Source organism: Zea mays, chromosome 6, assembly GCF_902167145.1.
Source record: "Zea mays cultivar B73 chromosome 6, Zm-B73-REFERENCE-NAM-5.0, whole genome shotgun sequence".
Classification (NCBI taxonomy): domain Eukaryota; kingdom Viridiplantae; phylum Streptophyta; class Magnoliopsida; order Poales; family Poaceae; genus Zea; species Zea mays.
This window is the reverse complement of record NC_050101.1, coordinates 178301508-178325834: the sequence shown is the minus strand read 5'-3', so window position 1 is coordinate 178325834 and position 24327 is coordinate 178301508. Positions and strand designations below refer to the sequence as shown.

The 24327-nt window shown below is 44.3% G+C and overlaps 1 protein-coding gene and 1 long non-coding RNA gene across 3 annotated transcripts; both read right to left on the bottom strand.

The window, feature by feature from the left end:
* Window positions 1–1065: 1065 nt before the first annotated feature.
* Window positions 1066–2147, bottom strand: LOC118472278 (uncharacterized). The gene is made up of 2 exons (XR_004850424.1): window positions 1466–2147; window positions 1066–1395 (listed from the first exon to the last, which is right to left on the bottom strand). It is a non-coding gene; the product is annotated as an uncharacterized lncRNA (long non-coding RNA).
* An 805-nt stretch (window positions 2148–2952) lies between these two features.
* On the bottom strand, window positions 2953–24053 carry LOC103630787 (actin-2). Of its 2 annotated transcripts, none has more exons than XM_035960255.1 (5): window positions 23977–24053; window positions 23667–23887; window positions 3909–4210; window positions 3475–3789; window positions 2953–3026 (listed from the first exon to the last, which is right to left on the bottom strand). In XM_035960255.1, exons 1-3 carry the CDS (start codon window positions 24034–24036, stop codon window positions 4075–4077), a joined length of 417 nt encoding a protein of 138 aa, XP_035816148.1. In that variant the 5' UTR covers window positions 24037–24053; the 3' UTR covers window positions 2953–3026; window positions 3475–3789; window positions 3909–4074. The 2 variants fall into 2 exon arrangements, with proteins under 2 accessions (XP_035816148.1, XP_035816149.1); XM_035960256.1 differs by having other exon boundaries at window positions 3475–3601.
* Between the last annotated feature and the right edge of the window lie 274 nt (window positions 24054–24327).

Genomic DNA, 24327 nt, shown 5'->3' with positions numbered 1-24327 from the left:
TATCCTGATTGTTGCTGCAACTTATTCAGGATGGCATCGCATTACTGAAGACAGATCTCGGCACACAATATTCATGTAATCTTTGGCGCAACTTGTTCAGGATGGAATCGACCAGCAGCCTATCTGGCACCTGGTAATGACAGGGAGCTGAAATTTAGAACTATCATCATGCCACTTTAGACGTGCTTCAAGATTCTGCATTGACGGGAGAAACCACCTCTAGGAACATGCTTTTCTATAAGTAGTGACTCCTGGAAAAACACATGTTAGGTCAGACCATCTGTTGGCTTCACACAAACAGAAGTTCGATCACCTATGTGAAAAATTATTGTAACCTTACTATTACAGTTCAAATATTAAAACAAAATCATCTACAGTTCAGGCCATTCCACCACTAACCATAGAAGAAGTGCCAATACAACTTTCAAAACATGGGCTAGCCGATTCAAGTAATATGGCTGTTGTGGCTGAACAAAAGTGATTGTCACGATTATCATCACCTTCTTCACGGGAATGTCAGATTCTCTAATAGCAAGTGACGATTCAGCAAAATCCACCTCATCATGCAACAATGCACGAACTGGAGGGCTCTCTTGAATCTGAGGCTCGTCGATCAGTTCGAGCTCTTTCTCTACTAAAACTGTCTTCGACTCCTTCACTCTGGTACCCATCATTTCAGTCTCAATCACACCCTCATGGAACAGAGACATCTTGTTTTTAGATACTATTTTCTTGTAAACATCGACAGAGAATAAATGTATGAACCCAATGAAAATGCCTACTACCATGGAAAAGAACGACAGACTCCAACTCTCCTGTAGCTCAATCCCTTTGATTTTAATCTCTCATGCAATCAGCTAATCAAAAAAATATGATTTGAATAGTTGAATAAAAAAATAAGATTTGAATAGTTGAATAAAAAAGCAAAACATATTATTCTGCATTGTATCGTAGCTAATCAAAAAAGAAAAAAAGAGTAAAAAAGTTAAGGTTTATAAACATTATGTACTAAACGTCCATAGAAATTGAAACGGGTCAGAATAAAATGGTGAAAGCAGTACATGATATTGAAAGGAACGCTGAAACCAGTAAAGCCATAATTTTCATCCAATCGACTACATTTGAACAGGGTTTTAGATATAAACATGCCAAATGGATCAGTATGAATGTGCAGCTGATGAATAGGATACATGACATTCAAGCAGACTGGGTATTCTAGAAGTTCGCACACACTGCTAGACACCACCACATTCGGTTTTGGTGGGTGCTGAGTATGGTCACCAGGGAGTTCAACAACATACAACGCCTCAGTCTTTAGAGGATCAATAATCTCCGAGTAGGAATCATCAATATAAGCAGTTGTGGCCATCATCAGGGTCTTGGAATTATATGGTCCTGCCATGAAAAAAGGATGAATATTTCCATTTATATTATGTGTGATTTAATAAAGGGTGATGATTCTGACAGGGGAACAAGTAGGCAAGCCCATGTAACTGGGAAAGACCGAAGAATGCAGCTAGTGATGCTCTTGACTGGAGAGACACAGATACAATAACAGCTTTATCAGAGTTTATGCGATCAATGAAGTCTCCCAAGCATTGCTTCTGCAGCATAACCGTCTCTGTTGATGTTATACGACCAGTAAGATAAAGACAAAACAGTCAACATTAATTGAACTTGATCAGCCTACTTATTCACAACTGGTCTGAAGAGTAAAGGAGAAAAGTAAAGAAAAAACATGCATGCCAAACGGTCTTTTAGTGAAACCTATGCACTGTAGTTTCATTGTGATTGTTTTGTAAACTTTATGTGTCAGGAATATGGGCAAGGGTCTGACGAAAGGTTGTAGATGATGAATTGACTTATGAAGTTTCAACGATGCAGATGAAACAAATTTTTAGCAGAAAGGAACATGGGTATATCCTTCCTTAGATCTTTCAAAGTTATAGGTTCTTGGCAAATGCAGCAGGTTTCGTTCAGTAATCAGTACGCTATGACACTTATACTTATTGTTCTGATAAAAAAAATAAATCTTGAAAATTCTTTGCTTATGTCTTGTGAAACGAACATTTATTGGTGTGAATGCATTATAACCTTTTCTTGGCAAATGGAGTTTGTGCTGATTGTACCCATGTGCCTCAGAAAAATCATGGTTGGTGATTTGTTGAACAGACTTCAGTTTTTTAATGCGACCTTAGTTTTTTTATCTGTTGAAACAGAAAAATGAAGGGCCATCTCAGACTAACCTGCAGGAGCATTGGCGCAGGCTGGACTCTTGTGTGTCTGCAATGTGGAAACCTGCATTGTAAATGGTTAGGTAAATGCTTCACTTAAAAATGGCAGTAAATGCTTCCATGTGCTCGTGATCAAGTAGGTTTTATGTTCAATCTGCAGTTCTACACAAGTGCGATTCATTTTGATACTCATTTCTATTTACTTTCATAGCTCGTGCTAACTGCCATGAAGTGCAATGCATCTATGACTGCGAATTGATATTATGCTCCTGCCATAAAGTGCATTGCATCGTGCTAACTGTACACTAATCTGTGAGGATCTAAGACCAATATTTATTTATGTTTTCTCCTTTAGTATCATATAAAAAACAGCACGCCTAGACAACCCAGAAAATGTGTCGCAATAGGAATATCAGATTCTAACGCTGGCAGCAATCTCGAATTATAATGTTTTTTCCAAACAAGCGAGGTCACTAAACAGAAGCGGCAACAGATAAAAACTAAAGATAAAAACTAAAGAGTACAGATGATTGGCATCACATCGGGAATGAAATATGCCTAACATATCAAGCTTTAAACTGAAGCAAAAAATAATTAGGATTCAGAAATACACAGAACATGTTATTCACTATTCTATTTGCTAGTTGTTAGCCACTTAGTCTGTTACCTGAAGTCCTGAACTGGCCAAACAAGTGAAGTCCTTGTCTCCTGCGATGCGGGCTGCTTCTCTCCTCTGCTTCTTATTGACATATATAATGCTACCTGATCTTCATATCGTTCATTATTCTAGCCCTAAATACACAACAAATTTACTGATTCACGATTATGACCATAACAATAGAGCTGGTTAGAATACAAAATGCACCTAGGAACAGTTCATTTTAAAAATATGTGAAGCCTATAAGCTTAAAAAAGCAGTGATTAATAATTAAATCATGTTTCTGGTTGGATTTCTTTCTAATTGTTCAACAGAAACAATTACGTCTAAGAAACACGTAGTAGTAATGCGAAGGTTAGTGTTCCCAAAATCTGTCCATGTGTACCTAAGCCCTGCTGAACCTATTGAGTTACACAAAATGCCACCAATAATATATCATCTAAGGCATTATAATGCTCGAATGGAACCATAAGTACCTTCCCTCTAAACTGTTAGTTCAAATCTAGCACTAAAAACATACTACAGATTAAAAGGTGCGCATAACTACCATACACTGTGAACCAAGTACCAATTAGAGATTACATTGAAGTATTGAACCAAGCTCTTTGGTTGTGGCTACCTCCTCTTCCTCTCTCGCATGTTAGTTTCCCCTTGCGATTCATTTCGTCTTCTGTTCTGTCCACCATGAGCAGCCCCATTCATCCCCTGTCTACTCAGCAGAAAATCAAGATGAAGTAGCACTGAGGAACGATGAGCAAACCTAATCAAGCATTTAGAGCCATGCAAATAGTTATTAAACCGTGTAGATTCAATTCCTGTGCCATGAATCTGAGTAACTCATTGAACATGCTTTCGGTAAGCATCAGGTTTGCTTTGATTCAACGTTTTTCCTGTGGCCTTTATGCAAACAGAGAACTTAAAATTTTAAGAGCTATGGGAGACAAAAATAGCAGGGAAGGGAACCTACGACGACGTTAGGAAGAGAACTGCCAAAGGAAGGTGGCAAAGGAGGAAACCTGGCTAGTGTTTGAGATGGATCACTGGAGGGGCCAACTTGTGATGTCCACCGCATGTCCCCATCCAGCTCGACCCTCCTGCCACCGGCCGCAGATGCATCCGGCACCATGCCCATTTGCTCACTGGAGGCCTGCTACACACCTCCTTCACTACCCGGCTCACCAGCTACACGCCTACACCAGTCCCGCTTTGTTGTTGCTTTGGTGTTTGAGGATCATGAGGTGCTTGGGCTTCAGGTTGTGGAGACAGAGTCTGCGGCTTCAAAGCTACCTTTGGTTTTGTCATGATCGGTTTGCAGAACCTGTAAAAATGGTTTCAGAAGCAACAGTCTGAATCAATGTCATACTAAAATTGATGAAGAGTGTTTTTGTTGCAAATACCAGAAAGTGGAGAAGCGATGCAAGCTTGATTATGGAAATACCAAGCCCTTAGCTTGGGAAAAGAATCAATATAAATCGGCTGAGCAGGAACCTCATTGACTGAGCCCATATCATTGCAAGAATCCCTATTAGAGGCAGATGAATTTGAGAACTCAATGTGATTATTGTGCATCAACAACAGATAGTCCAGAGTCAATTCCAGCTGATAGTCGCCTAGAGGGGGGTGAATAGGGCGAAACTGAAATTCTCAAAAATAATCACAACTACAAGCCGGGTTAGCGTTAGAAATATAAACGAGTCCGCGAAAGAGGGAGCAAAACAAATCGCAAGCAAATGAAGAGTGTGACACGCGGATTTGTTTTACCGAGGTTCAGTTCTTGCAAACCTACTCCCCGTTGAGGAGGCCACAAAGGCCGGGTCTCTTTCAACCCTTCCCTCTCTCAAACGGTCCCTCGGACCGAGTGAGCTTCTCTTCTCAAATCACTTGGGAACCAAACTTCCCGCAAGGGCCACCACACAATTGGTGCCTCTTGCCTCAATTACAAGTGAGTGTTTGATCACAAGAAAGAATCAAGAAAGAAGGAAGCAATCCAAGCGCAAGAGCTCGAAAGAACACAAGCAAATCTCTCTCTCTAGTCACTAGGGCGTTGTGTGGAATATGGAGAGGATTTGATCTCTTTGGTGTGTCTAGAATTGAATGCTAGAGCTCTTGTAGTAGTTGGGAAGTGAAAAAACTTGGATGCAATGAATGGTGGGGTGGTTGGGGTATTTATAGCCCCAACCACCAAAAGTGGCCGTTGGGAGGCTGTCTGTTCGATGGCGCACCGGACAGTCCGGTGCACACCGGACATGTCCGGTGCCCCCGCCACGTCATTACTGCCGTTGGATTATGACCGTTGGAGCTTCTGACTTGTGGGCCTGCCTGGATGTCCGGTGTACACCGGACATGTACTGTTTACTGTTCGGTGTGCCAGTATGGGCGTGTCTGACTTCTGCGCGCTTCTGGCGCGCATTGAATGCGCCTGCAGGTTACCGTTGGCGCGAAGTATCCGTTGCTCCGGAGTTGCACCGGACAGTCCGGTGCACACCGGACATGTCCGGTGAATTATAGCGGACTAGCCGTTGGAGATTCCCGAAGCTGGCGAGTTTCGAGTTGGAGTCCTCTGGTGCACCGGACATGTCCGGTGGTGCACCGGACAGTCCGGTGTGCCAGACCAGAGGCGCCTTCGGTTGGCCCTTTGCTCTTTTGTTGAACCCAACTCTTGGTCTTTTTATTGGCTAAGTGTGAACCTTTAGCACCTGTATAACTTATACACTAGAACAAACTAGTTAGTCCAATTATTTGTGTTGGGCAATTCAACCACCAAAATTATTTAGGAACTAGGTGTAAGCCTAATTCCCTTTCAATCTCCCCCTTTTTGGTGATTGATGCCAACACAAACCAAAGCAAGTATAGAGATGCATAATTGAACTAGTTTGTACAATGTAAGTGCAAAGGTTGCTTGGAATTGAGCCAATACTTACAAGATATGCATGGATTGTTTCTTTTATTTTTAACATTTTGGACCACGCTTGCACCACATGTTTTGTTTTTGCAAACTCTTTTGTAAATCTTTTTCAAAGTTCTTTTGCAAATAGTCAAGGGTAAATGAGTAAGATTTTGCAAGGCATTTTCAAGATTTGAAATTTTCTCCCCCTATTTCAAATGCTTTTTCCTTTGATTAAACAAAACTCCCCTAAATGAGATCCTCCTCTTAGTGTTCAAGAGGGTTTTGATATATCATTTTTGAAATACTACTTTCTCCCCCTTTTGAACACAATGGGATACCAATTGAAAAATTATTCAAATTATTCTTTGAAAATCTAAGTTTTTGAAATTGGTGGTGGTGCGGTCCTTTTGCTTTGGGCTCATACTCTCTCCCCCTTTGGCATGAATCGCCAAAAACGGAATCATTAGAGCCCTCGAAGTAATTTCTTCCCCTTTGGTCATAAACAAATGGGTTAAGATTATACCAAGGAAGAAGTCCTTTTGTTCTCCCCCCAAAGATGGAGAGTGGCTTGGAGCGACGGCGAAGGATGAGTTACGGAGTGGAAGCCTTTGTCTTCGCCGAAGACTCCAATTCCCTTTCACTATACCTATGACTTGGTTTGAAATAGACTTGAAAACACATTAGTCATAGCATATAAAAGAGATATGATCAAAAGTATATAAATGAGCTATGTGTGCAATCTAACAAAAGAAGTTGCGTGAATCAAGAATATTGAGCTTATGCCTAAGTTTGGTAAAAGTTTGTTCATCAAGAGGCTTGGTAAAGATATCGGCTAATTGATCTTTAGTGTTAATGTAAGAAATCTCGATATCCCCCTTTTGTTGGTGATCCCTAAGAAAATGATACCGGATGGCTATGTGTTTAGTGCGGCTATGCTCGACAGGATTGTCAGCCATTTTGATTGCACTCTCATTATCACACAGCAAAGGGACTTTGGTTAATTTGTAACCGTAGTCCCGCAAGGTTTGCCTCATCCAAAGCAATTGCGCGCAACAGTGGCCTGCGGCAATGTACTCGGCTTCAGCGGTGGAAAGAGCGACTGAATTTTGCTTCTTTGAAGCCCAAGACACCAAGGATCTTCCCAAGAACTGACAAGTCCCCGATGTGCTCTTCCTATTGATTTTACACCCCGCCCAATCGGCATCCGAATAACCAATCAAATCAAATGTGGATCCCCTAGGGTACCAAAGACCAAACTTAGGAGTATAAGCCAAATATCTCAAGATTCGTTTTACGGCCGTAAGGTGGGATTCCTTAGGGTCGGATTGGAATCTTGCACACATGCAAACGGAAAGCATAATATCCGGTCGAGATGCACATAAATAGAGTAGAGAACCTATCATCGACCGGTATACCTTTTGATCCACGGACTTACCTCCCGTGTCGAGGTCGAGATGCCCATTGGTTCCCATGGGTGTCTTGATGGGCTTGGCATCCTTCATCCCAAACTTGCTTAGAATATCTTGAGTATACTTCGTTTGGCTTAGGAAGGTGCCCTCTTGGAGTTGCTTTACTTGAAATCCTAAGAAATACTTCAACTCCCCCATCATAGACATCTCGAACTTTTGTGTCATGATCCTACTAAATTCCTCACATGTAGATTTGTTAGTAGACCCAAATATAATATCATCAACATAAATTTGGCATACAAACAAATCATTTGCAAGAGTTTTAGTGAACAAAGTAGGATCGGCCTTTCCGACTTTGAAGCCATTTGCAACAAGGAAATCCCTAAGGCATTCATACCATGCTCTTGGGGCTTGCTTAAGCCCATAAAGCGCCTTAGAGAGCTTATAGACATGGTTAGGATACTCACTGTCTTCAAAGCCGGGAGGTTGCTCAACATAGACCTCCTCCTTGATTGGTCCATTGAGGAAGGCACTTTTCACGTCCATTTGATAAAGCTTAAAGCCATGGTAAGTAGCATAGGCTAATAATATGCGAATTGACTCAAGCCTAGCTACGGGTGCATAGGTTTCACCGAAATCCAAACCTTCGACTTGGGAGTATCCCTTGGCCACAAGTCGAGCTTTGTTCCTTGTCACCACACCATGCTCGTCTTGCTTGTTACGGAAGACCCATTTGGTTCCTACGACATTTTGGTTAGGACGTGGAACTAAATGCCATACCTCATTCCTAGTGAAGTTGTTGAGCTCCTCTTGCATCGCCACCACCCAATCCGAATCTTGAAGTGCTTCCTCTACCCTGTGTGGCTCAATAGAGGAAACAAAAGAGTAATGCTCACAAAAATGTGCAACACGAGATCTAGTGGTTACCCCCTTATGAATGTCGCCAAGGATGGTGTCGACGGGGTGATCTCGTTGAATTGCTTGGTGGACTCTTGGGTGTGGCGGCCTTGGTTCTTGCTCATCCTCCTTTTCTTGATCATTTGCATCTTCCCCTTGATCATTGTCGTCGTCTTGAGGTGGCTCATTTGCTTGATCTTCTACTTCATCATCTTGAGCCTCATCCTCATTTTGAGTTGGTGGAGATGCTTGAGTGGAGGAGGACGGTTGATCTTGTGCATTTGGAGGCTCTTCGGATTCCTTAGGACACACATCCCCAATGGACATGTTCCTTAGCGCGATGCACGGAGCCTCTTCAATACCTATCTCATCAAGATCAACTTGCTCTACTTGAGAGCCGTTAGTCTCATCAAACACAACGTCACATGAGACTTCAACTAGTCCAGTAGACTTGTTGAAGACCCTATATGCCCTTGTGTTTGAGTCATAACCAAGTAAAAAGCCTTCTACAGTTTTAGGAGCAAATTTAGATTTTCTACCTCTTTTAACAAGAATAAAGCATTTGCTACCAAAAACTCTAAAATAAGAAATGTTGGGCTTTTTACCGGTTAGGAGTTCATATGATGTCTTCTTGAGGATTCGGTGAAGATATAACCGGTTGATGGCGTAGCAAGCGGTGTTGACTGCCTCGGCCCAAAACCGATCCGAAGTCTTGTACTCATCAAGCATGGTTCTTGCCATGTCCAATAGAGTTCGATTCTTCCTCTCCACTACACCATTTTGTTGCGGCGTGTAGGGAGAAGAGAACTCATGCTTGATGCCCTCCTCCTCAAGGAAGCCTTCAATTTGAGAATTCTTGAACTCCGACCCGTTGTCGCTTCTAATCTTTTTGATCCTTAAGCCGAACTCATTTTGAGCTCGTCTTAGGAATCCCTTTAAGGTCTCTTGGGTTTGAGATTTTTCCTGTAAAAAGAACACCCAAGTGAAGCGAGAATAATCATCCACTATTACAAGACAATACTTACTCCCGCCGATGCTTATGTAAGCAATCGGGCCGAATAGATCCATGTGGAGTAGCTCAAGCGGCCTGTCAGTCGTCATGATATTCTTGTGTGGATGATGGGCACCAACCTGCTTTCCTGCCTGGCATGCGCTACAAATCCTGTCTTTCTCAAAATGAACATTTGTTAATCCTAAAATGTGTTCTCCCTTTAGAAGTTTGTGAAGATTCTTCATCCCAACATGGGCTAGTCGGCGGTGCCAGAGCCAACCCATGTTAGTCTTAGCAATTAAGCATGTGTCGAGTTCAGCTCTATCAAAATCTACTAAGTATAGCTGACCCTCTAACACACCCTTAAATGCTATTGAATCATCACTTCTTCTAAAGACAGTGACACCTACATCAGTGAAAAGACAGTTGTAGCCCATTTTGCATAATTGAGATACGGAAAGCAAATTGTAATCTAAAGAATCTACAAGAAAAACATTGGAAATAGAATGGTCAGGAGATATAGCTATTTTACCAAGACCTTTGACCAAACCTTGATTTCCATCCCCGAATGTGATAGCTCGTTGGGGATCTTGGTTTTTCTCATAGGAGGAGAACATTTTCTTCTCCCCTGTCATGTGGTTTGTGCATCCGCTGTCGAGTATCCAACTTGAGCCCCCGGATGCATAAACCTACAAAACAAATTTAGTTCTTGACTTTAGGTACCCAAATGGTTTTGGGTCCTTTGGCATTAGACACAAGAACTTTGGGTACCCAAACACAAGCCTTGGAGCCCTTGTGTTTGCCCCCAACAAACTTGGCAACTACCTTGCCAGATTTGTTAGTAAGCACATAAGAAGCATCAAAAGTTTTAAATGAAATAGTATGATCATTTGATGCATTAGGAGTTTTCTTTCTAGGCAACTTGGCACGGGTTGGTTGCCTAGAGCTAGATGTCTCACCCTTAAACATAAAAGCATGATTAGGGCCAGAGTGAGACTTTATAGAATGAATTTTCCTAATTTTGCTCTCAGGATAACCGGCAGGGTATAAAATGTAACCCTCGTTATCCTGAGGCATGGGAGCCTTGCCCTTAACAAAGTTAGACAAGTTCTTAGGGGGAGCATTAAGTTTGACATTGTCTCCCCTTTGGAAGCCAATGTCATCCTTAATGCCAGGGCGTCTCCCATTTTAAAGCATGCTACGAGCAAATTTAAATTTCTCATTTTCTAAGTTGTGCTCGGCAATTTTAGCATCTAATAATGCTATATGATCATTTTGTTGTTTAATTAAAGCCATGTGATCATGAATAGCATTGATATCAATATCTCTACATTTAGCACAAATGGAAACATGCTCAACACTGGATGTAGAGGGTTTGCATGAATTAAGTTCAACAATCTTAGCACGCAAGATATCATTATTATCTCTAAGATCGGAAATTGTAACATTGCAAACATCTAGTTCTTTAGCCTTAGCAATTAAATTTTCATTTTCTACTCTAAGGCTAGCAAGAGAAATGTTCAATTCTTCAATCCTAGCAAGCAAATCATCATTATTATCTCTAGGATCGGAAATTGAAACATTACATTCATGTGAATCAACCTTAGCATTTAAACTAGCATTCTCATTCCTAAGGTTGTCAATCATCTCACGGCAAGTGCTTAGCTCACTAGATAGTTTTTGACATTTTTCTACTTCTAGAGCATAAGCATTTTTGACCTTAACATGTTTCTTGTTTTCTTTAATTAGAAAATCCTCTTGGGAATCCAAAAGGTCATTTTTTTCATGAATAGCACTAATCAATTTATTTAATTTTTCTTTTTGTTCCATATTAAGATTGGCAAAAAGAGAACGCAAGTTATCTTCCTCATCACTAACATTATCATCACTAGAGGATTCATATCTAGTGGAGGATTTTGATTTAACCTTTTTCTTTTTGCCGTCCTTTGCCATGAGGCACTTGTGGCCGACGTTGGGGAAGAGAAGTCCCTTGGTGACGGCGATGTTGGCGGCGTCCTCGTCGTCGGAGGAGTTGCTTGAGCTTTCGTCGGAGTCCCACTCCCGACAAACATGGGCATCACCGCCCTTCTTTTTGTAGTACCTTTTCTTCTCCTTTCTTCTCCCCTTCTTGTCGTCGCCCCTGTCACTGCCACTTGATAATGGACATTTAGCTATAAAGTGACCGGGCTTACCACACTTGTAGCAAACCTTCTTGGAGCGGGACTTGTAGTCTTTCCCTCTCCTTTGCTTGAGGATTTGGCGGAAGCTCTTGATGACGAGCGCCATTTCCTCATTGTCGAGCTTGGAGGCGTCGATTGGTTGTCTACTTGGTGTAGACTCCTCCTTCTTTTCCTCCGTCGCCTTGAATGCGACGGGTTGAGCTTCGGATGTGGTGGGATCATCAAGCTCGTTGATCTTCCTCGAGCCTTCGATCATGCACTCAAAACTTACAAAATTCCCGATAACTTCCTCGGGGGTCATTTTAGTATATCTAGGATTACCACAAATTAATTGAACTTGAGTGGGGTTAAGGAAAATGAGTGATCTTAGAATAACCTTAACCACCTCGTGGTCATCCCACTTTACGCTCCCGAGGTTGCACACTTGATTCACCAAGGTCTTGAGCCGGTTGTACATGTGTTGTGGCTCCTCCCCTTTGCGAAGTCGGAACCGACCGAGCTCCCCCTCGATCGTTTCCCGCTTGGTGATTTTGGTGAGCTCGTCTCCTTCATGCGCGGTTTTGAGCACATCCCAAACCTCCTTGGCGCTCTTCAACCCTTGTACTTTGTTATACTCCTCTCTACTTAGAGAGGCGAGGAGTATTGTTGTTGCTTGAGAGTTGAAGTGCTCGATTTGGGCCACTTCGTCCGTATCATAATCCTCATCCCCTATGGATGGTACCTGTGCTCCAAACTCAACAACATTCCATATACTTTTGTGGAGTGAGGTTAGATGAAATTTCATTAAATCACTCCACCTACCATAATCTTCGCCATCAAAAGTTGGCGGTTTGCCTAATGGAACGGAAAGCAATGAAGTATGTCTAGATGTACGGGGATAGTGTAAGGGGATCTTACTAAACTTCTTGCGCTCTTGGCGCTTAGAAGTTACGGACGACGCATCGGAGTCGGAGGTAGATGTTGATGAAGTGTCGGTCTCGTAGTAGACCACCTTCCTCATCCTCTTGTGCTTGTCGCCTTTCCGATGCGACTTGTGGGAAGAAGATTTTTCCTTCTTCTCTTTGTGATGAGAAGAAGTTTTCTTCTCCTTCCCTTTGTTGGAGGAGCTCTTCTTCTTCTCCTTCCTCTTGGTGCGGGATTCTTCCGATGAAGTGCTCCCGTGGCTTGTAGTGGGCTTTTCGTCGGTCTCCATCTCCCTCTTGGTGTGATCTCCCGACATCACTTCGAGCGGTTAGGCTCTAATGAAGCACCGGGCTCTGATACCAATTGATAGTCGCCTAGAGGGGGGGTGAATAGGGCGAAACTGAAATTCTCAAAAATAATCACAACTACAAGCCGGGTTAGCATTAGAAATATAAACGAGTCCGCGAGAGAGGGAGCAAAACAAATCACAAGCAAATGAAGAGTGTGACACGCGGATTTGTTTTACCGAGGTTCAGTTCTTGCAAACCTACTCCCCGTTGAGGAGGCCACAAAGGCCGGGTCTCTTTCAACCCTTCCCTCTCTCAAACGGTCCCTCGGACCGAGTGAGCTTCTCTTCTCAAATCACTTGGGAACCAAACTTCCCGCAAGGGCCACCACACAATTGGTGCCTCTTGCCTCAATTACAAGTGAGTGTTTGATCACAAGAAAGAATCAAGAAAGAAGGAAGCAATCCAAGCGCAAGAGCTCGAAAGAACACAAGCAAATCTCTCTCTCTAGTCACTAGGGCGTTGTGTGGAATATGGAGAGGATTTGATCTCTTTGGTGTGTCTAGAATTGAATGCTAGAGCTCTTGTAGTAGTTGGGAAGTGGAAAAACTTGGATGCAATGAATGGTGGGGTGGTTGGGGTATTTATAGCCCCAACCACCAAAAGTGGCCGTTGGGAGGCTGTCTGTTCGATGGCGCACCGGACAGTCCGGTGCACACCGGACATGTCCGGTGCACACCGGACATGTCCGGTGCACACCGGACATGTCCGGTGCCCCCGCCACGTCATTACTGCCGTTGGATTATGACCGTTGGAGCTTCTGACTTGTGGGCCTGCCTGGATGTCCGGTGTACACCGGACATGTACTGTTTACTGTCCGGTGTGCCAGTATGGGCGTGCCTGACTTCTGCGCGCTTCTGGCGCGCATTGAATGCGCCTGCAAGTTACCGTTGGCGCGAAGTATCCGTTGCTCCGGAGTTGCACCAGACAGTCCGGTGCACACCGGACATGTCCGGTGAATTATAGCGGACTAGCCGTTGGAGATTCCCGAAGCTGGCGAGTTTCGAGTTGGAGTCCTCTGGTGCACCGGACATGTCCGGTGGTGCACCGGACACTGTCCGGTGGCACACCGGACAGTCCAGTGTGCCAGACCAGAGGCGCCTTCGGTTGGCCCTTTACTCTTTTGTTGAACCCAACTCTTGGTCTTTTTATTGGCTAAGTGTGAACCTTTAGCACCTGTATAACTTATACACTAGAACAAACTAGTTAGTCCAATTATTTGTGTTGGGCAATTCAACCACCAAAATTATTTAGGAACTAGGTGTAAGCCTAATTCCCTTTCACCAGCTTTACTGAGCCTCCACGACCAGCAATACAATACTCTTGAGGAGGTCTATAAAACTTCCACAAGCGAAGAAGACAAAGAAATGCACAAAAGAAGACTCAATAAACAGATATTTCACCATGAATGGTAGACTTGTGATTAGGAGGCGGTGGTATTGACCCAAAAGCCTCACATACTGGCATTAATGCCACAACAACATCTGGAACCTGTATCACATAAAGATTTTCTTAAATTCACGAACAACAATCAGTGCAGCAATGTTAAATAATTTTGTGCCCAATTAATAAAATGTTTTACATTTGTGACATAGAATATTAAAACACGCATAACACTACTACTACTTGCAGGATACCTGAAAGGGAATTAGGCTTACACCTAGTTCCTAAATAATTTTGGTGGTTGAATTGCCCAACACAAATAATTGGACTAACTAGTTTGCCCAAGTGTATAGATTATACAGGTGTAAAAGGTTCACACTCAGCCAATAAAAAGACCAAGTTTTGGATTCAATAAAGGAGCAAAGGGGCAACCGAGGGCACCCCTGGTCTGGCGCACCGGACTGTCCGGTGTGCCACCGGACAGTAAACAGTACCTGTCCGGTGCACCAGGGGACTCAGACTCAAACTCTTCACTCTCGGGAATTCTCGGAAGCCGGCGCGCTATAATTCACCGGACTGTCCGGTGTGCACCGGACATGTCCGGTGCTCCAAGGAAACTCGGCCTCCTGAACTCGCCAGCCTCGGGTTCGCGCGGCAGCCGCTCCGCTATAATTCACCGGACTGTCCGGTGTGCACCGGACTGTCCGGTGTGCCAGCAGAGCAACGGCTCCCTGCGGCGCCAACGGCTCCCTGCGGTGCATTAATTGCGCGCGCAGCGCGCGCAGACGTCAGACTTGCCCATACCGGTGCACCGGACATCAAACAGTACACGTCCGGTGTGCACCGGACACCCAGGCGGGCCCACAAGTCAGAAGCTCCAACGGTCAGAATCCAACGGCAGTGATGACGTGGCAGGGGCACCGGACTGTCCGGTGTGCACCGGACTGTCCGGTGCGCCATCGAGCAGAAGCCTCCAGCCAACGGTCAAGTTTGGTGGTTGGGGTTATAAATACCCCAACCACCCCACCATTCATTGCATCCAAGTTTTCCACTTCTCAACCACTACAAGAGCTCTAGCATTCAATTCTAGACACACTAAAGAGATCAAATCCTCTCCAATTCCACACAAAGCCCTAGTGACTAGTGAGAGTGATCTGCCGTGTTCATTTGAGCTCTTGCGCTTGGATTGCTTCTTTTCTTTCTCACTTGTTCTTGAGATCACAACTCCATTGTAATCAAGGCAAGAGGCACCAATTGTGTGGTGGCCCTTGCGGGGAAGTTTTGTTCCCGGCTTTGATTTGAGAAGAGAAGCTCACTCGGTCCGAGGGACCGTTTGAGAGAGGGAAGGGTTGAAAGAGACCCGGCCTTTGTGGCCTCCTCAACGGGGAGTAGGTTTGAGAGAACCGAACCTCGGTAAAACAAATCCGTGTGTCACACTTCATTATTTGCTCGCGATTTGTTTTGCGCCCTCTCTCGCGGACTCGTTTATATTTCTAACGCTAACCCGGCTTGTAGTTGTGTTTATATTTGTAAATTTCAGTTTCGCCCTATTCACCCCCCCCCCCCCTCTAGGCGACTATCAATTGGTATCAGAGCCCGGTGCTTCATTAGAGCCTAACCGCTCGAAGTGATGTCGGGAGATCACGCCAAGAAGGAGATGGAGACCGGCGAAAAGCCCACTACAAGCTACGGGAGCACTTCATCGGAAGAGTCCCGCACCAAAAGGAGGGAGAAGAAGAAGAGCTCCTCCAACAAAGGGAAGGAGAAGAAATCTTCTTCTCACCACAAAGAGAAGAAGGAAAAATCTTCTTCCCACAAGCCGCATCGGAAAGGCGACAAGCACAAGAGGATGAGGAAGGTGGTCTACTACGAGACCGACACTTCATCAACTTCTACCTCCGACTCCGATGCGCCCTCCGTCACTTCTAAGCGCCAAGAGCGCAAGAAGTATAGTAAGATCCCCCTACGCTACCCTCGCATTTCCAAACATACACCTTTACTTTCCGTCCCATTAGGCAAACCACCAACTTTTGATGGTGAAGATTACGCTAGGTGGAGCGATTTAATGCGATTTCATCTAATCTCGCTCCACAAAAGTATATGGGATGTTGTTGAGTTTGGTGCACAGGTACCGTCGGTAGGGGATGAGAACTATGATGAGGATGAGGTGGCCCAAATCGAGCACTTCAACTCTCAAGCAACGACGATACTCCTCGCCTCTTTAAGCAAAGAAGAGTATAACAAAGTGCAAGGATTGAAGAGCGCCAAGGAGGTTTGGGATGTGCTCAAAACTGCGCACGAGGGAGATGAGCTCACCAAGATCACCAAGCGGGAAACGATCGAGGGGGAGCTCGGTCGGTTCCGGCTTCAAAAAGGGGAGGAGCCACAACACATGTACAACCGGCTCAAGACTTTGGTGAACCAAGTACGCAACCTCGGGAGCAAGAAGTGGGACGACCACGAGGTGGTAAATGTTATTTTAAGATCTCTCATTTTTCTTAATCCCACTCAAGTTCAATTGATTCGTGGTAATCCTAGATATACTAAAATGACCCCCGAGGAAGTTATCGGGCATTTTGTAAGTTTTGAGTGCATGATAGAAGGCTCGAGGAAAATCAACGAGCTTGGCGACCCATCCGAAGCCCAACCCGTTGCATTCAAGGCAACGGAGGAGAAGAAGGAGGAGTCTACACCAAGTAGACAGCCAATAGACGCCTCTAAGCTCGACAATGAGGAAATGGCGCTCGTCATCAAGAGCTTCCGCCAAATCCTAAAGCAAAGGAGGGGGAAGGACTACAAGTCCCGCTCCAAGAAGGTTTGCTACAAGTGTGGTAAGCCCGGTCATTTTATTGCTAAATGTCCTATATCTAGTGACAGTGACCGAGGCGACGACAAGAAGGGGAGAAGAAAGGAGAAGAAAAGGTACTACAAGAAGAAGGGCGGCGATGCCCATGTTTGTCGGGAATGGGATTCCGACGAAAGCTCAAGCGACTCCTCCGACGACGAGGACGCCGCCAACATCGCCGTCACCAAGGGACTCCTCTTCCCCAACGTCGGCCACAAGTGCCTCATGGCAAAGGACGGCAAAAAGAAGAAGGTTAAATCCAACTCCTCCACTAAATATGAATCTTCTAGTGATGATAATGCTAGTGATGAGGAGGATAATTTGCGTTCCCTTTTTGCCAACCTTAACATAGCTCAAAAAGAAAAATTAAATGAATTAGTTAGTGCTATTCATGAAAAGGATGACCTTTTGGATGCCCAAGAGGATTGTCTAATTAAAGAAAACAAGAAACATGTTAAGGTTAAAAATGCTTATGCTCTAGAAGTAGAAAAATGTCAAAAACTATCTAGTGAGCTAAGCACTTGTCGTGAGATGATTAACAACCTTAGAAATGAAAATGCTATTTTAAATGCTAAGGTTGATTCACATGTTTGTAATGTTTCAATTACCAATCTTAGAGATGATAATGTTGACTTGTTTGCTAAGATTGATGAATTGAATGCATCTCTTGCTAGCCTTAGATTAGAGAATGAAGATTTAATTGCTAAGGCTAAAGATTTTGATGTTTGCAAAGTTACAATTTCCAATCTTAAAGATAAAAATGATATTCTTCATGCTAAGATTGTGGAACTTGATTCTTGCAAACCCTCTACATCTACCATTGAGCATGTCACTATTTGTGCTAGATGTAGAGATATTGATGTTAATGCTATTCATGATCACATGATCTTAATTAAGCAACAAAATGATCATATAGCTAAACTTGATGCTAAAATTGCCGAGCACAACTTAGAAAATGAGAAATTTAAATTTGCTCGTAGCATGCTTTATAATGGGAGACGCCCTGGCATTAAGGATGGCATTGGCTTCCAAAGGGGAGACAATGTCAAACTTAATGCCCCTCCTAAAAATTTGTCTAACTTTGTTAAGGGCAAGGCTCCCATGCCTCAGGATAACGAGGGTTACATTTTGTACCCTGCCGGTTATCCCGAGAGCAAAATTAGGAGAATTCACTCTAGGAAGTCTCACTCTGGCCCTAATCATGCTTTTAGGTATAAGGGTGAGACATCTAGCTCTAGGCAACCAACCCGTGCCAAGTTGCCTAGAAAGAAAACTCCTAATGCATCAAATAATCATGCCATTTCATTTAAAACTTTTGATGCTTCTTATGTGCTTACTAACAAATCCGGCAAGATAGTTGCCAAATATGTTGGGGGCAAGCACAAGGGCTCCAAGACTTGTGTTTGGGTACCCAAAGTTCTTGTGTCTAATGCCAAAGGACCCAAAACCATTTGGGTACCTAAAGTCAAGAACTAAAATTATTTTGTAGGTTTATGCATCCGGGGGCTCAAGTTGGATACTCGACAGCGGGTGCACAAACCACATGACCGGGGAGAAAAGGATGTTCTCCTCATATGAGAAAAACAAAGATCCCCAACGAGCTATCACATTCGGGGATGGAAATCAAGGGTTGGTCAAAGGTTTGGGTAAAATTGCTATTTCACCTGACCATTCCATTTCCAATGTTTTTCTTGTTGATTCATTAGATTACAACTTGCTTTCTGTTTCCCAATTATGTCAAATGGGCTACAACTGTCTATTCACTGATGTAGGTGTCACTGTCTTTAGAAGAAGTGATGATTCAATAGCATTTAAGGGAGTGTTAGAGGGTCAGCTATACTTGGTAGATTTTGATAGAGCTGAACTCGACACTTGCTTAATTGCTAAGACTAACATGGGTTGGCTCTGGCACCGCCGACTAGCCCATGTTGGGATGAAGAATCTTCATAAGCTTCTAAAGGGAGAGCACATTTTAGGATTAACAAATGTTCATTTTGAGAAAGACAGGATTTGTAGCGCATGCCAGGCGGGAAAGCAAGTTGGAGTCCATCATCCACACAAGAACATCATGACGACCGACAGGCCGCTTGAGCTACTCCACATGGATCTATTCGGCCCGATTGCTTACATAAGCATCAGCGGGAGTAAGTATTGTCTTGTAATAGTGGATGATTATTCTCGCTTCACTTGGGTATTCTTTTTACAGGAAAAATCTCAAACCCAAGAGACCTTAAAGGGATTCTTGAGACAGGCTCAAAATGAGTTCGCCTTAAGGATCAAGAAAATAAGAAGCGACAACGGGACGGAGTTCAAGAACTCTCAAATTGAAAGCTTCCTTGAGGAGGAGGGCATCAAGCATGAGTTCTCTTCTCCATACACACCTCAACAAAATGGTGTAGTGGAGAGGAAGAATCGAACTCTATTGGACATGGCAAGAACCATGCTTGATGAGTACAAGACACCGGACCGGTTTTGGGCCGAAGCGGTCAATACCGCCTGCTACGCCATCAACCGGTTATATCTTCACCGAATCCTCAAGAAGACATCCTATGAACTCCTAACCGGTAAAAAGCCCAACATTTCGTATTTTAGAGTTTTTGGTAGCAAATGCTTTATTCTTGTTAAAAGAGGTAGAAAATCTAAATTTGCTCCTAAAACTGTAGAAGGCTTTTTACTTGGTTATGACTCAAACACAAGGGCATATAGGGTCTTTAACAAGTCCACTGGACTAGTTGAAGTCTCATGTGACGTTGTGTTTGATGAAACTAACGGCTCTCAAGTAGAGCAAGTTGATCTTGATGAGATAGGTGAAGAACAGGCTCCATGCATAGCGCTAAGGAACATGTCCATTGGGGATGTATGTCCTAGGGAATCCGAAGAGCCTCCAAATGCACAAGATCAACCGTCCTCCTCCATGCAAGCATCTCCACCAACTCAAAATGAGGATGAGGCTCAAGTTGATGAAGGGCAAAATCAAGAAGATGAGCCACCTCAAGATAATGGCAATGATCAAGGGGGAGATGCAAATGATCAAGAAAAGGAGGATGAGGAAGAACCAAGGCCGCCACACCCAAGAGTCCACCAAGCAATCCAACGAGATCACCCCGTCGACACCATCCTCGGCGACATTCATAAGGGGGTAACCACTCGATCTCGTGTTGCACATTTTTGTGAACATTACTCTTTTGTCTCCTCTATTGAGCCACACAGGGTAGAGGAAGCACTTCAAGATTCGGATTGGGTGGTGGCAATGCAAGAGGAGCTCAACAATTTCACAAGGAATGAGGTATGGCATTTAGTTCCGCCTCCTAACCAAAATGTTGTAGGAACCAAATGGGTCTTCCGCAACAAGCAAGATGAGCATGGTGTGGTGACAAGGAACAAAGCTCGACTCGTGGCCAAAGGGTATTCACAAGTGGAAGGTTTGGATTTCGGTGAAACCTATGCACCCGTAGCTAGGCTTGAGTCAATTCGCATACTATTGGCCTATGCTACTTACCATGGCTTTAAGCTCTATCAAATGGACGTGAAAAGTGCCTTCCTCAACGGACCAATCAAGGAAGAGGTCTATGTTGAGCAACCTCCCGGCTTTGAAGACAGTGAGTACCCTAATCATGTCTATAGGCTCTCTAAGGCGCTTTATGGGCTCAAGCAAGCCCCAAGAGCATGGTATGAATGCCTAAGAGATTTCCTTATTTCTAATGGCTTCAAAGTTGGCAAGGCCGATCCTACACTCTTTACTAAAACTCTTGAAAATGACTTGTTTGTATGCCAAATTTATGTTGATGATATTATATTTGGGTCTACTAACGAGTCTACATGTGAAGAGTTTAGTAGGATCATGACACAGAAATTCGAGATGTCGATGATGGGGGAGTTGAAGTATTTTCTAGGATTCCAAGTCAAGCAACTCCAAGAGGGCACCTTCATTTGCCAAACGAAGTACACTCAAGACATTCTAACCAAGTTTGGAATGAAGGATGCCAAGCCCATCAAGACTCCCATGGGAACCAATGGGCATCTCGACCTCGACACGGGAGGTAAGTCCGTGGATCAAAAGGTATACCGGTCGATGATTGGGTCATTGCTTTATTTATGTGCATCTCGACCGGATATTATGCTTTCCGTTTGTATGTGTGCAAGATTCCAATCCGACCCTAAGGAATCCCACCTTACGGCCGTAAAGCGAATCTTGAGATATTTGGCTTACACACCTAAGTTTGGGCTTTGGTACCCTCGGGGATCCACATTTGATTTGATTGGTTATTCGGATGCCGATTGGGCAGGGTGCAAAATTAATAGGAAGAGCACATCGGGGACTTGCCAGTTCTTGGGAAGATCCTTGGTGTCTTGGGCTTCAAAGAAGCAAAATTCGGTCGCTCTTTCCACCGCCGAAGCCGAGTATATTGCCGCAGGCCATTGTTGCGCGCAATTACTTTGGATGAGGCAGACCCTGCGGGACTATGGTTACAAATTAACCAAAGTTCCTTTGCTATGTGATAATGAGAGTGCAATCAAAATGGCCGACAATCCCGTCGAGCATAGCCACACTAAGCACATAGCCATTCGATATCATTTTCTTAGGGATCACCAACAAAATGGGGATATCGAGATTTCTTACATTAATACTAAAGATCAATTAGCCGATATCTTTACCAAGCCACTTGATGAACAATCTTTTACCAGACTTAGGCATGAGCTCAATATCCTTGATTCTAGAAATTTCTTTTGCTAGCTTGCACACATAGCTCTTTTGAATACCTTTGATTATATCTCTTTTATGTACTATGACTAATGTGTTTTCAAGTCTATTTCAAACCAAGTCATAGGTATATTGAAAGGGAATTGAAGTCTTCGGCGAAGAAAAAGGCTTCCACTCCGTAACTCTTACTTCGCCATCACTCCGAGCAACTCTCTATTCCTTGGGGAGAAATGAGCATCAAAGAAAAGGACTTCATCCTTGGGGGAGAGAGTAAAAGCTCAAAAGCAAAAGGACCGGACTTCTTCTTTGGTATAATCTTAACTCATTTACTTATGACCAAAGGGGAAGAAATTACACCAAGGGCTCTAATGATTCCGTTTTTGGCGATTCATGCCAAAAAGGGGGAGAAATGAGCCCAAAGCAAAAGGACCGCACCACCACCACCAATTTCAAAAACTTAGCGTTTTCCAAAAGTATTTATCAATTGTTATCCTATTATGCTCAAAAGGGGGATTTCAAAAATCTTACTTCAAAACCCTCTTGAACACTAAGAGGAGGATTTAATTTAGGGGGGAGTTCTGTTTAGTCAAAGGAAAAGCATTTGAAACAGGGGGAGAAAATTCCAAATCTTGAAAATGCTTTGCAAAACTCTCATTCACTTTTGACTATTTGCAAAAGAACTTTGAAACGGATTTACAAAAGAATTTGCAAAAACAAAACTCGTGGTGCAAACGTGGTCCAAAATGCTAAATAAAGAAAGAAACATTCCATGCATATCTTGTAAAGTAGTTATATTGGCTCAATTCCAAGCAACCTTTACACTTACATTATGCAAACTAGTTCAATTATGCACTTCTCTATTTGCTTTGGTTTGTGTTGGCATCAATCACCAAAAAGGGGGAGATTGAAAGGGAATTAGGCTTACACCTAGTTCCTAAATAATTTTGGTGGTTGAATTGCCCAACACAAATAATTGGACTAACTAGTTTGCCCAAGTGTATAGATTATACAGGTGTAAAAGGTTCACACTCAGCCAATAAAAAGACCAAGTTTTGGATTCAATAAAGGAGCAAAGGGGCAACCGAGGGCACCCCTGGTCTGGCGCACCGGACTGTCCGGTGTGCCACCGGACAGTAAACAGTACCTGTCCGGTGCACCAGGGGACTCAGACTCAAACTCTTCACTCTCGGGAATTCTCGGAAGCCGGCGCGCTATAATTCACCGGACTGTCCGGTGTGCACCGGACATGTCCGGTGCTCCAAGGAAACTCGGCCTCCTGAACTCGCCAGCCTCGGGTTCGCGCGGCAGCCGCTCCGCTATAATTCACCGGACTGTCCGGTGTGCACCGGACTGTCCGGTGTGCCAGCGGAGCAACGGCTCCCTGCGGCGCCAACGGCTCCCTGCGGTGCATTAATTGCGCGCGCAGCGCGCGCAGACGTCAGACTTGCCCATACCGGTGCACCGGACATCAAACAGTACACGTCCGGTGTGCACCGGACACCCAGGCGGGCCCACAAGTCAGAAGCTCCAACGGTCAGAATCCAACGGCAGTGATGACGTGGCAGGGGCACCGGACTGTCCGGTGTGCACCGGACTGTCCGGTGCGCCATCGAGCAGAAGCCTCCAGCCAACGGTCAAGTTTGGTGGTTGGGGCTATAAATACCCCAACCACCCCACCATTCATTGCATCCAAGTTTTCCACTTCTCAACCACTACAAGAGCTCTAGCATTCAATTCTAGACACACTAAAGAGATCAAATCCTCTCCAATTCCACACAAAGCCCTAGTGACTAGTGAGAGTGATTTGCCGTGTTCATTTGAGCTCTTGCGCTTGGATTGCTTCTTTTCTTTCTCACTTGTTCTTGAGATCACAACTCCATTGTAATCAAGGCAAGAGGCACCAATTGTGTGGTGGCCCTTGCGGGGAAGTTTTGTTCCCGGCTTTGATTTGAGAAGAGAAGCTCACTCGGTCCGAGGGACCGTTTGAGAGAGGGAAGGGTTGAAAGAGACCCGGCCTTTGTGGCCTCCTCAACGGGGAGTAGGTTTGAGAGAACCGAACCTCGGTAAAACAAATCCGTGTGTCACACTTCATTATTTGCTCGCGATTTGTTTTGCGCCCTCTCTCGCGGACTCGTTTATATTTCTAACGCTAACCCGGCTTGTAGTTGTGTTTATATTTGTAAATTTCAGTTTCGCCCTATTCACCCCCCCTCTAGGCGACTATCAATACCTAAATAAATGCTCTGATTGTTGCACTGATTGTTGTAATATGGGGAATAATGTGATGTGTAAGCTGAGGTACTTGAGGGTCAGGATACCCCTCTTGGACTGCGCCTCGTCACCGACGTAGGCGTCCTTCTGCCCCATCCCGACCATGACACCAGTGTGGCGCGGGCGCCCCACGATGCTGGGGAAGACGGCCCTCGGGGCGTCGTCGCCAGCGAACCCAGCCTGCCGAGGTTGGTGTTGTTGTTAGGGCCCCAACAGCCACCGAGAACCTTGCATTCTCAAGAACAGATGTGACCAAACCGGTGGCTTACCTTGACCATGCCAGTTCCGTTGTCGCAGACGAGGGGCTGGATATCCTCGGCATCGGCCATTTTATACCTACACCAGAGCTCGCCCGATGCCACGTTTGTTAAAACAAGCAGAAAGTATCCATGAGTTGCTCTACATAATCCATTCTAAAAGGCATCAATTGAAGCTATTCTCTGTTTCTATTTTGCTCCCAGCATAAGACAGTAATAAAAAAACATGGCATTGACCACCAAACCACAGATCGGGCCATTTCGTTAACGAAAGGCACGCGATGACGCCAGATCACGCGCGCAAGCACGCAGATCTGTTGCATTTCAAATAAACGCACGCCCCAATTCCAGCGAGATCCAGCC

Coding starts and splice junctions, on each gene's coding strand:
- LOC103630787 (XM_035960255.1), bottom strand. CDS start 24,036: ATGGCCGATGCCGAGGATATCCAGCCCCTCGTCTGCGACAACGGAACT. Junction 23,888..23,976: donor ACGGAACTGGCATGGTCAAG/GTAAGCCACCGG, acceptor CAACCTCGGCAG/GCTGGGTTCGCTGGCGACGA. Junction 4,211..23,666: donor CAATCAGAGCATTTATTTAG/GTATTGATAGTC, acceptor CCATTTTTACAG/GTTCTGCAAACCGATCATGA.